This window comes from Ylistrum balloti, unplaced genomic scaffold (assembly GCF_031769215.1).
Source record: "Ylistrum balloti isolate Yb309-2 unplaced genomic scaffold, AGI_CSIRO_Ybal_v1 Utg370822, whole genome shotgun sequence".
Taxonomy (NCBI): domain Eukaryota; kingdom Metazoa; phylum Mollusca; class Bivalvia; order Pectinida; family Pectinidae; genus Ylistrum; species Ylistrum balloti.
This window is the reverse complement of record NW_026782475.1, coordinates 1-14,624: the sequence shown is the minus strand read 5'-3', so window position 1 is coordinate 14,624 and position 14,624 is coordinate 1. Positions and strand designations below refer to the sequence as shown.

General features: G+C 33.9%; 1 protein-coding gene across 2 annotated transcripts; it reads right to left on the bottom strand.

The window, feature by feature from the left end:
* Positions 1–1,868: 1,868 nt before the first annotated feature.
* On the bottom strand, positions 1,869–14,308 carry LOC132558753 (aldehyde dehydrogenase family 3 member A2-like). 2 transcript variants are annotated; one of them, XM_060223351.1, is made up of 12 exons: positions 14,217–14,308; positions 12,635–12,770; positions 12,161–12,246; positions 11,597–11,760; positions 11,030–11,156; positions 9,828–9,931; positions 9,021–9,150; positions 8,463–8,533; positions 8,072–8,187; positions 6,020–6,149; positions 4,923–5,027; positions 1,869–2,169 (listed from the first exon to the last, which is right to left on the bottom strand). In XM_060223351.1, exons 1-11 carry the CDS (start codon positions 14,304–14,306, stop codon positions 4,931–4,933), a joined length of 1,251 nt encoding a protein of 416 aa, XP_060079334.1. In that variant the 5' UTR covers positions 14,307–14,308; the 3' UTR covers positions 1,869–2,169; positions 4,923–4,930. The 2 variants fall into 2 exon arrangements, with proteins under 2 accessions (XP_060079334.1, XP_060079333.1); XM_060223350.1 differs by lacking the exon at positions 4,923–5,027 and adding an exon at positions 4,401–4,536.
* Between the last annotated feature and the right edge of the window lie 316 nt (positions 14,309–14,624).

Below are 14,624 nucleotides of genomic sequence, written 5' to 3'. Positions count from 1 at the left end.
TGTTTATTTTGCTTTATCTTTTTCTGAAGATTTTCCACATTTTGCCGTCATCACCTTTTTTGCTTTGATTGGTGATTACTGATGGATAATAACTCCTAAATTACCAGTAGGCAAAAGAGAGTCATGACTCTGGTGCACTGTACTTGTCCTTGTTGAGATCTATCTACCTATGAAATTTATGTTGATATCTCTAATAGTTTTTGTTTTATGCCCCAGAAAAAATATGACAAACCGAAAAACGGATGGACAAAAGGACAGACATATAAAACAACAACTGTATGCTCTCAATCTGTGAAGCATAATAAAAGCTGACATAAATTTATGAGATTTTGAGAGCAAGATTTATCCACAATGTCAAGATCCAACCAAATTGCATATCTATGAGATCACAGAATTTGGGACCTACAAAAATAAATAATTTTACAGTAAACCCGATGAATAACAAACCAGTTCTTGACAACACTGTGTCACAGTTTGTATAACATATCTGTTAATAGACCAAACAATTGATGGTCTTCATTATAGGCTGCAGTGATGACAAGACCATTTGTACATTAGTTTAAAATATCAGAGCTAATTAGATGATAGCCTTTCAATTGGACATCTATCACAATACCCCAGCTCCTCTTTATATCATTAGAACATTATTTATGTAATCAAGTTCGATTATCATGTGTCAGCTAGAAATTGTAAAGATAAGAATACTTAAGCCAATCAGAAGACTAGAAATTGTAAAAAAGAAGAATACTTAGCCAATCAGAAGATTAGAAATTGTAAAAAGAAGAATACTTCAACCAATCAGAAGACCAGAAATTGTAAAGATGAGAAGAATACTTCAGCCAATCAGAAGACCAGAAATTGTAAAGATAAGAAGAATACTTCAGCCAATCAGAAGACCAGAAATTGTAAAGATAAGAATACTTCAGCCAATTCGAGGACATCATTATAGTTAAACCCAAACTGACAACAATTATTATAGTTTGGTGTTGTTTTCGGAAGAATTAATGTCAATATGATGTCCTGGTTCAACATGTACCTCTTGTTTACTATCATGCTATGATATTCTTCTGCAAGGCGTTGAAAATGACATCACAAGAAAACAAATCTGTTAAGTCCTTTCTCATGTATGTCCTGAGTTTCTTGGCTATGTTACATAAATTCAATCACATATTCATTCATTCCAGAAAAATGATCACAAGAGATATGGCAAGAAAGTTCACTTAGTCCTGTATACCACAAAACAAAAATTGTATTTAGTGATAAATGAGAACATCTATTGTAATTAATTTATCTTGGTGCAATATTCAAAATTTATGATTTTTTTCCTTTTTTTTCATCTTTACAATCATATCTATGTTTAGCTTGTTTGTAAACCAGATAAAACGTTATCACATTTTAGTTTTATTTTTTGTATTTGAATTAGATTGTGAAATATTCATATTCAAAATGATATTTAAGACCTGATTGTAGGGCTGACTCAGCAGTATATTTTATCATGGAAAAGACTTTTTCTGTTGGCTGTGCTGAGTTAATGAACTGATCAAACTACATTATTATTTTCCTTTTTGTAAACAGAAAATGTAAAACAATTTTCCTTCTACTGACAATTCACATACTTTCAGATATACCTAACTTTATCAATGAGTACTCCATCTTTTGATCATTTATGACTAATACATAAAATCAACAAATCAACATGATTATATCAATGAGGTAAGGGAAGAGACATCTGTTATGTATAACTATAGCTAAAGGATCATTTAACACAACCAGTGAAGCAAAAACTTTTTATCATTACACATGTAATGTTAACAATTCATATTGAAGTGTAAATTTATATATTTCAATACTTAAGAACATACATCCCCTTGGCTATTTGATAAAAATATACATAATGTATATTTATTAATTAATCATTGTACATCAATATTAAATACAAACTTACACCAGAACATATAAATTCATTCTCTGACATTAACAATCAAAAATCAATAAATATATTTTTCAATACACAATAATCATAAACGTTTCTAGAGGGACATACTCATATAGGTATATACTTATACAGAATATAATATAATGTTTGCACCTTAAGATTATCTCAGACTACTGCTGTGCGTTCCGACACTCTTACTTGAAGGAGGACAATATCTTGTCCAATCCAATCATCTGAAAAAAAAAAATAATTGAAAATGAAATGTACAAAAAGTTATGTAATGTCTAGAGATCAACTCTACACCTGAAAATATCATTAAGTGTTAGTAAAAGTCATTACTGTATATAATTTACACCTGTTACAGAAACTTTACCACATCTGTATAAGAACCTGCTTTATAATCACAAAGGGGAGGTAACTTTTACATTCACATGTGCATGTACCTAACTAGAGTGAAATTATATACATGTATTGGTACACACTCTGTTATAGACATGATGAAATAATGCTACCCCTAATGTAAATTCCCTTCTAATACAGTTTGCAATGTCAGAAAATAAACAAAATAATGTTTACATGTATTTTAAATGCTTTGTTGACAATATAAAGATCATTCTAAAGAAATCAGATCAGTAGATTTTGACTCTAATTTATCAAAGTGAGGTTTCACTCAAACATCTTGCACACAAAAATGAAAAGAGAGATAACAATTATCACCTTATCTGCACGATGTAAGAATTATTATTAGTAAAAAGTAAATAAATCAAAGCTACGCATGGTTAGTATTCTATTCCACCATAATTCTATTAGAAGCATCATGTAAAGCTTAGTTTTCGAATGATTGAAAATTCATTTGGTAACTAGAAGGAGTCATAATGAATATTAAAATTCAGAATAACAAGATTCTACAATAGTCTACAAGACAATGCAGTGAATTAGTCTCCCACCGTCACACTGAGGTGACTCCATAGACTAGGTACAAAGTTCCTTGTAGCATAGGAGAAATAGTCCTGACAAACTTTTTTTGGATGTAGTCCGAAGGTCAAAATATAGGTCAGAGTGTCCTACATTTGATATATGATGCTGCCTCCCCCAGGTGAACCCATACCCCAAGTATGAAGTTTTAGTGATTTATAGTGAAGTAGATGAAAGTCGGAGTGACCTACTTTTGATATGTGACAAACTGCCTTATTAAGGTGGACAACTTCCCCAAGTATGAAGTTTTAGTGATTTGTAGTGAAGTAGATGAAAGTCGGAGTGACCTACTTTTGATATGTGACAAACTGCCTTATTAAGGTGGACAACTTTCCCAAGTATGAAGTTTTAGTGATTTGTAGTGAAGTAGATGAAGGTCGGAGTGACCTACTTTTGATGTGACAAGCTGCCTTATTAAGGTGGACAACTTCCCCAAGTATGAAGTTTTAGTGATTTGTAGTGAAGTAGATGAAGGTCGGAGTGACCTACTTTTGATGTGACAAGCTGCCTTATTAAGGTGGACAACTTCCCCAAGTATGAAGTTTTAGTGATTTGTAGTGAAGTAGATGAAGGTCGGAGTGACCTACTTTTGATGTGACAAGCTGCCTTATTAAGGTGAACATCTTCCCCAAGTATGAAGTTTTAGTGATTTGTAGTGAAGTAGATGAAGGTCGGAGTGACCTACTTTTGATGTGACAAGCTGCCTTATTAAGGTGGACAACTTCCCCAAGTATGAAGTTTTAGTGATTTGTAGTGAAGTAGATGAAGGTCGGAGTGACCTACTTTTGATGTGACAAGCTGCCTTATTAAGGTGGACAACTTCCCCAAGTATGAAGTTTTAGTGATTTGTAGTGAAGTAGATGAAGGTCGATGTGACCTACTTTTGATGTGACAAACTGCCCTATTAAGGTGAACATCTTCCCCAAGTATGAATTTCCAGTGACAAGTAGAAACTTTTTCTTTGATGTAGGTAAATGGTTTAAATAAAGGTTAGAGTGACCTACATTTGATACATGACAAACTGTCTGACCCAGGTGTTACAACACTTTCGGTAGGAGGTTCTTGTGACAGGTAGTGTAAGAGATAGTCCAAGACCAAAAAGGGGAAGGACAGACAGACACAATGCAAAATTATAGTCCCTCCTGATTCATGGAGAGGGACTTATATCTGACAATAAATTTCTCAGATGAATGTCATTCTCATATGATTTGTGAGGATACATGGCATATAGATCTCAGGAATAGGTTTTCAAAGTGAAAAGAGAGGGAGAAAGACAATATATTTTCATGTTTATATTTCTATCACCCTGTATCATCTCTATCCTCCCTTACTGCATCACTTTTGTATCAGCTTCTTGAATAACGTTTACAGAAAATATACCACAATGTTGCTCATAAAGAAACATATTAAAACATCAAAACTTCCGATTTTACAAACTTAACTATCAGGAAATTTTCAGGTAAAACCCAATACTTTTAGCATATATTACCTTTATAACCACTGCTATTATTGTTCCAAAGATGAAATAAGGCAAAAAGGATGACAATCCCACTTTTTTAAGTTTCTTGGTAGCCAACCAGGTTATAGTACTTAGCTTCTTGTCAGTGAAAGGAGGGTAGCGCAAACTGTATGGATAGAGAAAACACCTGTCAAAGCATGCATCAAGACAATACCAATATACAAAATCCCTAATGATTCAGACACAGCATAAATACTAGTGTGTGTTAGGCATAAACATATATCTATCTCACTTGAGAATAAGAAAGTCTCCCTAAAAAATACCATTTACATCCACAAAACTGAAAATATGACCAAAAAATCAAAAATTTGTCTTTGAAAATTTCGTAAGATTTATTAGAATTTATTTCAATGTATATTTACCTTGCTTGATTCTAAAAAGTATACATTGGTTTAACATATTAAATTATTTAATCACTAACACACACTACTTTATGATATGCATCAGTGTCTGTATCATCAGTGGACGAATAAGCGTAAAATAAATATTTACCATGTTCGTCAAGAGAAAAAGGAGAAGAATCCTTTCCTTGCCGACTTATTGCCGACTAACTGCACCATTGCTAATTTTTTATCAGAGTAAGGTGGGTAGCGTAATCTGTTAAATGAAAAAAATGTACTCCACAATTCTTGTGCATCCTTGTAAGTGCATAAAATGTATGTACATGCTGACTTCACAGAGAATAAATTCTTTTACCTTACAGCAAAGTTGGGGATAGGAATCACCATGTGAAAGAGCATTCTTTTCTTAAGAAAAGGGCAGATAAAATTTCCGTGGAATCTAATTTCTGATTTGTGTCTTTTAACCATAGCTTGTTTGTGAGGCTTACATCAGACAGCATAACAATTCATATACTTTTCTATGCTTTACAAACATGTCATTTTATGAAGATAAGAAAATTAATTTTCACTGTAAAGAACTTTATAAAACTAATTTATTCATTTGTTTAACATGGATATTACTTTTTCCATATCAATATTACTTTATTATTTGACAATTTTCATTCACAGAAACTTTGACTTGACTTTGGCACCTTGAGATACCAACTCTATTGATGGGCTGCTACATTTTATAATTCAGTTAAATAGGACTTCCTTTTCTCGTACTCATTACTTGAAGTGACAAGACCACAGGGAACATCTCTGATACGATGTATTAAGGTAAACAATGACCTTGGTATCCTGAAACAGGACCTTATCCAAGATACTGCCACAGAATAAGAGACAGTTTTAAAAAAAATCTGCTGTAAAAAAATAGTTTGACTCTGTCTGAAATATGTCAGTAGACTGACATCAAAGAATGGAGACAAATTAGTATACAAACTATATACATCTGTAGCCTGCCACCCTGGGGCACAAATATAACTGACATGGGATTGAAACAATAAATCTAATTCCCACTTCTGATGATTCTATGGAAACAATTAGTCTTATTTCCATGCATTTAAGAATATCATGGCCTGTCCCTGATATCTACTTCTGACGATTCTATGGAAACAATAAATTATTCCAATGCAACAGGAAGATTCCTTTAAAATAACAGCATATATTTATTGAATTTTTAACAAATATATTATAAAGAATATTTACCCATTTACTGTTTCCATTTTGAGCCCTTTCAGTAGAACAGACCTTCGATGTGAAAATGTTTCGAATGAAAACTTTCCATGATAATTTCCTGTGCCACTGTTTCCAACTCCTCCAAATGGTAGAGATGACACTGAGAAATAAAATAAAAGCATCTTCAGAATATCATTTTAATTCTAACTGAAAGAAAAAGTCAAGAAGATCTAGATTTTTAGCTAATGTTTTCTAATTTTTTCTCTTAAAATATTCCATGTATAAAACACTTTTTTGTTTCATGAGTGCAAAAAGGTCATATTTTTATAAACGTAACAACATTCTTTTGTGTTTTTGTGGTTTTGCATATTCATCTTTAGTCAAACATCATGATATAATAAACTACCTAAACATAAAATAATAAAAGGTATAGTTTGAAAAGTATGTCTGATTTTTTTCCAGCACTGATCCCCCTCAACTAATTTTCATTAACATAATAACTACAATATCAGGTTGCTATCAAAGAAGTATGAAATTTACAGAATGAAAAAAACATCATTCCACCTTTTAGCAAAATTCATCTAAAATGCAATAAAACCAGGTAGCTGATCTGAACCCACTTTAATTTAGAAAAAAAAAAACAGAGTTATCAACCCTTTTCATCCTTTGTTAAAATGATTCATAAAAATAAAATATCAAGTTCTCCCCCTTTTCATTACACAAGGCATACTTTAGGGTCACTTTAATCACTACAGAAAATAACTTTCTGACAAAGTGACTACATATTGTACGGCTTTGATTTTATCACTATATTTAACATTACTACTACTATCCAACAAAACGCCTAACAGCCTTGATGGTCACCCGAGATAAGCAATATCGATTAAAAAGGTTAAAGGGTAAGTAGCTCTCAAGTGTCATGAATAAAAAATTGTGACATTGATGATAGTAAGCCAATGTCAATACCTGCATACCATCATAACTGTCATCCTATACTAATAATTCTTACTAAGTAAATTCCAGTGAAAAATAAACAATGTTATGCTCTAAAATGCAATTTTTATAACAATTACAGTAGGGTTATCCTCCTCTATTGGAAGAAATGTGAAACCTATTCTGGTAATACAAGCACCTGAAGATGCTTCCATCCATGAAGAGCATTTATTCTACCAATCCTGGGTGTTCAGAAGAAGATTTTGGAACTTTAAATCAATTGTCCCCTTTTGGCCAACCTATCAGCCCCTTGGGGTCAGTCAGTCAAAATATGCATACCATCTAGCCGTCATCCCTTGCTCATAATTCTAACCAAGTTAGAAATATATCCAATGGAAATTTAACAAATTAAGCTCAAAAACCTATTTTACTTATATAAACTATAGTAAATGTTACCCGCTCCCTGTGGGGAAATGTGAGACCCTGGGGCCATGAAATTCACAATTTTGGAAAAAGCACTTTAAGATACTTTCATCAATGAAGAGCATTAGATTCTATCATATCTGGGTGTTGAGGACTTTTGAAATCTGAGTCAATTTGATCCCTTTTAGCCCCCTCCTTCAGGCCCCTGAGGTAAAATTGTCATCAAAACAATATTCATTTACATGTTGCACAATCCCCATCCCCAGCTTATTACAGGACAAATACAGTCCCAACCCCCACCTTAATAAAGAACAAATATGGCCCCTATCCCCACTTCATTACAAGACAAATATGACCCCATCCCAAGTTTATTACAAGACAAATACAGTCCCATTCCCAGCTTATTACAGGACAAATATGGCCCCACCCCCAGCTTATTACAGGACAAATATAGCCCCCACCTCCAGTTTATTGCATGACAAATATGGGCCCATCCCACTTTATTACAGGACAAATATGGCCCCCATCCCCAGTTTATTAAAGGACTGATATAGTCCTCACCCCTAGCTTATTACAGAGCAAAAATGGCCCCATCCCCAGCTTATTAACAGACAAATACAGTCACAACTCCCCAGCTTATTAAAGGACAAATATGGTCCCCACCCCTAGCTTATTACAGGACACAGATTAACAAAGGTATTGACAGATAATGAACTTAAATCTTACACCCTGCTTGCATGAGAACATCGTTAACACAGAGACTTCCACTGCTGGTGTTGTTGGCGAAGTTTTCCACAGTCTCTTTGTTGTTACTGAATACATACATAGCCAGTGGCTTCTCCCTGTAATGATTCATCAAGGTTTTGTTACAGGATGTTTCAATCCATGTTTTTTTGTCTGTGTCATTCAAAATAATTTTCATGCCATAATGCAAGTCATTGTAACATTACTTAGGGAACCTGTTTCATGGAATTAATCATATTACAATCTACAGGTATCTACAAGTATTTAACAACTCTGACACAGGATGGTGATATCCAAAACAAATCATTGTACAATGACATAAATCAGCTTGTAATGATGACATTGCTGATCATGACCTTAATGCCAATGTTACCTATTATTGATGTAATCTACAGCAGCATCAGCATCCTTCACCGGCATAATAGGGAGGACAGGTCCAAATATCTGGACAAAATCAATCAAAGTTGGATTTATATTTAGATACAATAGGATTCATAAATCATAGTTATGGATTTCTGTTAAAGTTTAAACGGAGTATCACAAAGCAATATTCAGATCAATTCAGATCTAGTCTTGATAGTTCTTTCAGTGAAGAATCTCTCGTCTTACGTTGTTTCAATGGTATTCCATGAGCATGTATGATCATCACTTCACATATTGTACTCTACTATGACTGATAAAAGCTTTGGAATCACAAAACATACATACTGGTCATTTCACATCTCTTAAGATTTTTTCCAAATGTCTTTCCACAAAAATATCAGTACTCATTAACTGCATAAAATATAAACTTTCCGAGTATTTGACACCGCAAATAGTTTCAGATAGACAAGGTTTGACAAGCTGCAAAATTATAGTTTCCTTTAGACAAGATATAGATCCAAACCTATGGTAAATAGTAGACAAGTTTCCCCTAGGATATAATAAATACCTCATCTTGCATGGTGATATCATCAGGGGTGACATCAGTCACAACCACTGGACCCATGAAGTTATCTTTCTCATCCATTGGTCCTCTAATTGCGATGTTTTTAGAGCCATCTACCAATTTCTTGAGGCGCCTGCAAAAACATACATGCTTAGTATGGTGTATTTGTAATAAGCATATAAATTAAAATGATAAGCCATCATTATTTATTTTGAGTATAAGTATAAGTTGACATAACTTGTTTCGCAATTGTTGTAAAATAAATAAAGTTTATATTTATTTATTTTGAAACAATAATGTCAACAACACCATCCTGTCCCAAGATATATAAATTGTCAACAAGGATTTTAGGATATTTTGTCGCTGTGGGGGAAATTATGGGATTTATTGTAAGATTCCTTAATAACTAGCCAGCTGTTGTGATGAGAACTTTTGTCTACAGAATGCCATCAACAGATTTGTAGATTTTTTCTCTATTATATTAATCTATCATTGAGACAGGTTACGAAACAACTTTAAAATGTTATCTTTATCTATAGCAACTTATATTTTCTAAGTTCTTAATTAAATCTTTTAAACGAACATCATGCTCACAGATAAGGAAGTAATTTTCCATTACACTGAGCTGATATGAATTTTCTTCTATTTCTCTCGTCCATGATCAGACGCAGAACTCGGGAATGATAACCCCAAGAATGGCATGTTCCTGCGTTTAATGCGCACCTCCTTTTTGACACAACAGTTTTAGCTTGAAAAAGTGTGCACTATACGCTGAAATTTACGGTAGATCCATCTGTGTCCATTACTTACTGAAAGTGGCGATCATTGACTATGCGACAATAGTCTGAAGACTTTTCGATACCTTCAGGATAGAACATAGCAATGGACTCCTTCAACTTTGACACCAACTCATCCTGAAAAAGTTGTCATATAAACTGTCATATCAATGCGTGAGGCAATCTCCAGATATCATGATTAGATGTATCTATATACAGATGAAATTGTCTGCAATAATCCAGTTTCTCTTATGAAATCAAACAAGACCCTACAATGCTATTGTAAACAAGTGGCCCACAGGCCTTAACTGTGATCGGACTATAAAAAAGGAGAAGAGTTATAATTTCTACTTTGAATGAAATCTTACTAAGAAGCTGTTTTCCATAATGTAGATGGTAGTTTTAGTGAGGAGTAGGTAACTGTAATAAGTGTTAACTATTATTTAACAGTAAAGTTGGAGCTCAATCCCATTGGTGAAACTTGAAAAGACGTTTTAAATAGGTGTAGCACAGAAAAACTGTGATTGTGCAATCATGTTACAAAATGGCCTCTTTAGCTGCTGTATCAAAGTTTAGACAAGGTCAAAAAAAACACCAACACTTTTTTATGATATGGTGACCATTATTGTTGACGTTTGATATACCGATAACAACGGTATAACAATGATCGGGTGACGCAGTGGTAACGCACTCGCCTTTCACCTAGCCGACCAGGGTTCAATTCCTGGAACGGACGTGAAAAGGTAAGGGGTCACCTGCCCGACCACGTGGGTTTTCCTCGGGTACTCCAGTTTCCTCCCACAATAAGACCCCTCGTGCGCTTACATCCGGGCCAACAAGAGTGATTAGTATAAGTTGACATAACTTGTTTCGCAATTATTGTAAATAAATAAAGTTTATATTATAACAAATAACAGAAGGCAGTTCTTACAAAGTTACATTGATCTAAGTTCATCAATGTTACACACAACGTAGAGAAATTTATCAAGAACGTCAGTGAAACATTAAAGTTTGCAAATGAATTATACACATTATTTGATTGATGGATTTAAAAAAAACGTAAAATAGCAAATATCAAAACTGATTGGCTTGGGTACCTTCACAGATTGTCTATGCACAGATATAGGGCCTGATGTTATATACTGTTTACTAAACAATCTCCCCATCAGTGTTTGTACTGTTAAATATTGACAGATAAAAAGGTGCGGCTCATAATCCAGAAGATTCAGTACATACCTGGATGTCTTTCTGACACATGACGTAATCTGGGGCAATGCAGATCTGCCCAGAGTTGCAAGTCTTGCCCCACAATATTCTGTTGGCAACAGTAGTAAGGTCACAGTTGCGGTCAACATACACTGGGCTGTAAACACACATGAAAATGGATAAACAAAGTGCACTAAAGTCATATATTCTGGAGAAATACAACAATGAGGATTTATGTTAAGGTAAATATGTACCAGGCACTAGACATGAATTCACACAACATTCTTTTGACGACAGATCTTTCCACTAGCAACACATATATTTCACTAAATATTAGGATGCTAAAGACTTAAGCATATTGTCAACACTATGTTTTAAATTTCTCCAGCTTTACCCAAAGATTGAGACACAAAGGACACATTTTGCCATAAGGCTGAATTTATCCATAATTGAAAATAGCTAAAAATAGAACATAACATTAAAAATCTTAACAATATTGTAATAGCTACACACCATCAACCCTATTATTATATCTATATTCATTAATGATTGTACACCTTACCAATGACAGCATTTTTATAATAGGTGACCGTTTACCTTTTACCCCCAAGTTCCAGGCACACAGGTGTTAGATATTTAGTGGCAGCCTGCATAACAATGCGCCCGACTGGTGTACTTCCTGTGTAGAAGATGAAATCAAACCTCTCGGCCAGGAGGGATGTGGTCTCGGGGACACCTCCGTTGATTACTTTGATGCAGTCCTATAAACAAAAGATACATACTTGTACCCATGTACTACTCTTACCAAGTGGTGTTTCCTTCCATGATGTTAAAAACGATTTTCCATACAAGATACTGTAAAGTTTGATAACTGTTATAGGCTCTAATCTTTGCTATTTTTGAGGATGGGCTAAAACCACAAAAAATATAAATAGAATTGATTTACAAAAACGGAATTTATTTCTTGACTTGCATGAATACTATATTTTTTTTCTTCGGCATGTTTAAGCTGAATCAAAAGAACTAAACATGAGAAGAATTTAAAGATATGAAAAGACAAAACCAGGATATAGTCAGAAGATAATCACAACAAAGTAAAGATTAACTAGGACAAACCTTAGATACAGCCAGACTGTCCACTGATAAATACTAGGTACTTACATTGTCCAGGTACTTGGGAAGGACCTGCTCCAGAGCATCTGCTGTTGCTGGGGAAACCTCGGATGGTTTTATAACAACACAGTTTCCTATCCAAAAAACACAGATAGAACTCATGACACATAAAACTTATTCATCACACTGTTAAACAATGACAACAATCATGACATATTTCCAATGTGTTTCAATATTAGTCATAATGGTAATGACTATGGTACTTGTTGTCAATGATGTTATTATTTAAATTTCTCAACAAATGAACTACATAACTAATAATATAAGTAACTAACAAGTATCTAATGAAAAAATAAATTAAAATTCATCAGGAAAGTTCTTCACACAGTAACTCTAGACAATTTCAAGAGTAGTAAAATTAATCAATAAATTTCTTGTATAGTATTAGTAAACCATTATCCTCAAAGCTATAGAGGTTATGATCACTAACGATCTCTGGAGGATTAGGAAATGGGTGGTTACCTGCTGCTAATGCTCCTATCAAAGGCATGATAGTGAGTTGTACAGGGTAGTTCCAAGCTCCTATAATCAAAGACACACCAAATGGCTCCCGTTGGATATAAGCTTTGTCCATCAAATTCATTAAACCCTTCTTCACCTAAAACCAAGAAAACAATCATTCATCTAATACTGATTTAATATTAAGAACAAAATCTTAACAGACACGAACGGCAAGCAGTACCCAAATATCATGTGTTAGAAAACCTTTTTTTTACTGTTAATAAGTCATGAATTGGTAAAGTTATATGATATTTGACCTGGATCTCTCACTGATAGCTATCTACCATGGCATCAATGTGAAGACAGTAGACCAGATTCTGTAAACAGCTTCATCTGTCAATATACTAATCATGAAATGATTATATTGATAGATGTACCAGTCTCTGTTTGTGATTAGTCCATCTTTTACACGTCATTGCAAAGCAATGCTGTAACAATTGTTGTGGTAACTTTCATATGATGAAGTTCTGAGGCTTTTCTATTCAAAATTCTCAGCCTGATGTTTGGGATTTGTTAATTACATCCACAGATTAGGAAATGAATAATTCTAACTCTTTCCATTGAGATCCCATGGTAGGGAATGATAAATTCTACCACCTCTTTCCATTGAGGTCTCATGGTATTGGATGATAAATTCTACCACCTCTTTCCATTGAGATCCCATGGTAGGGGATGATATATTCTACCATCTCTTTCCATTGAGATCTCATGGTATCGGATGATGAATTCTACCACCTCTTTCCATTGAGGTCTCATGGTATTGGATGATAAATTCTACCACCTCTTTCCATTGAGATCCCATGGTAGGGGATGATATATTCTACCATCTCTTTCCATTGAGATCTCATGGTATCGGATGATAAATTCTACCACCTCTTTCCATTGAGGTCTCATGGTATTGGATGATAAATTCTACCACCTCTTTCCATTGAGATCCCATGGTATTGAATGATAAATTCTACCACCTCTTTCCATTGAGGTCTCATGGTATTGGATGATAAATTCTACCACCTCTTTCCATTGAGATCCCATGGTATTGAATGATAAATTCTACCACCTCTTTCCATTGAGATCCCATGGTATTGAATGATAAATTCTACCACCTCTTTCCATTGAGATCCCATGGTATTGAATGATAAATTCTACCACCTCTTTCAATTGAGATCCCATGGTATTGAATGATAAATTCTACCACCTCTTTCCATTGAGATCCCATGGTATCGGATGATGAATTCTACCACCTCTTTCCATTGAGATCCCATGGTAGGGGATGATAAATTCTTTCTTTTTTTCCATTGAGATCTCATAAGTGATCCGTAATAAAAGAATGTATATGAGTGACATTTAACATGACCTTGCTTCACATTAAAGCAGAGAATGATGGTCTCAAATAATTCACAGGTTTTATCAATTAGAGTTATCCTTTGATGTCACTCCTGTACTGTTATGTAACTGACTTTTGTATCTGTCTTATCCTATTGACTGACAGAGATTTATTGTAAAATAGGAGAGAGAAGATACTTTAATGACAATATGTACCAACCTTCTCTGGTTTCATCCATTCATGTAAGTTGTTCAAGGTCTCAACCACATCATTTTTACAGTAATCGATCTCAAAAAGCCAGGATTCCATTTTGGACTGAAATGATACAAAAACATATCTATTTTGTGGCACTATGATAGTTATTGTACAAAAATCAAAGAGATTTACAAGTATTATGTAGGACAAAATGAATGAATTGTCCCACATTATATACAGGGTACTAATATCTTAAAATTAACATTTGGAAATGAAAGGCAGAATAGACAACTTCAAATATCTTTCCATTCAAGTACATTTATTCAATTTTCCCTATCCTCTTACTGAGAAATAACTAATTGTTATAAATATATATTTCTCTAAAAAAAAGGAAGAGAGAGCAATACTAACTATAAAGGTTAAAGGAAAAGT

Coding starts and splice junctions, on each gene's coding strand:
- LOC132558753 (XM_060223350.1), bottom strand. CDS start 14,306: ATGGAATCCTGGCTTTTTGAGATCGATTACTGTAAAAATGATGTGGTT. Junction 11,761..12,160: donor TTCCCAAGTACCTGGACAAT/GTAAGTACCTAG, acceptor TTTTGTTTATAG/GACTGCATCAAAGTAATCAA. Junction 9,151..9,827: donor GTCAATGATCGCCACTTTCA/GTAAGTAATGGA, acceptor ATGTTTTTGCAG/GCGCCTCAAGAAATTGGTAG.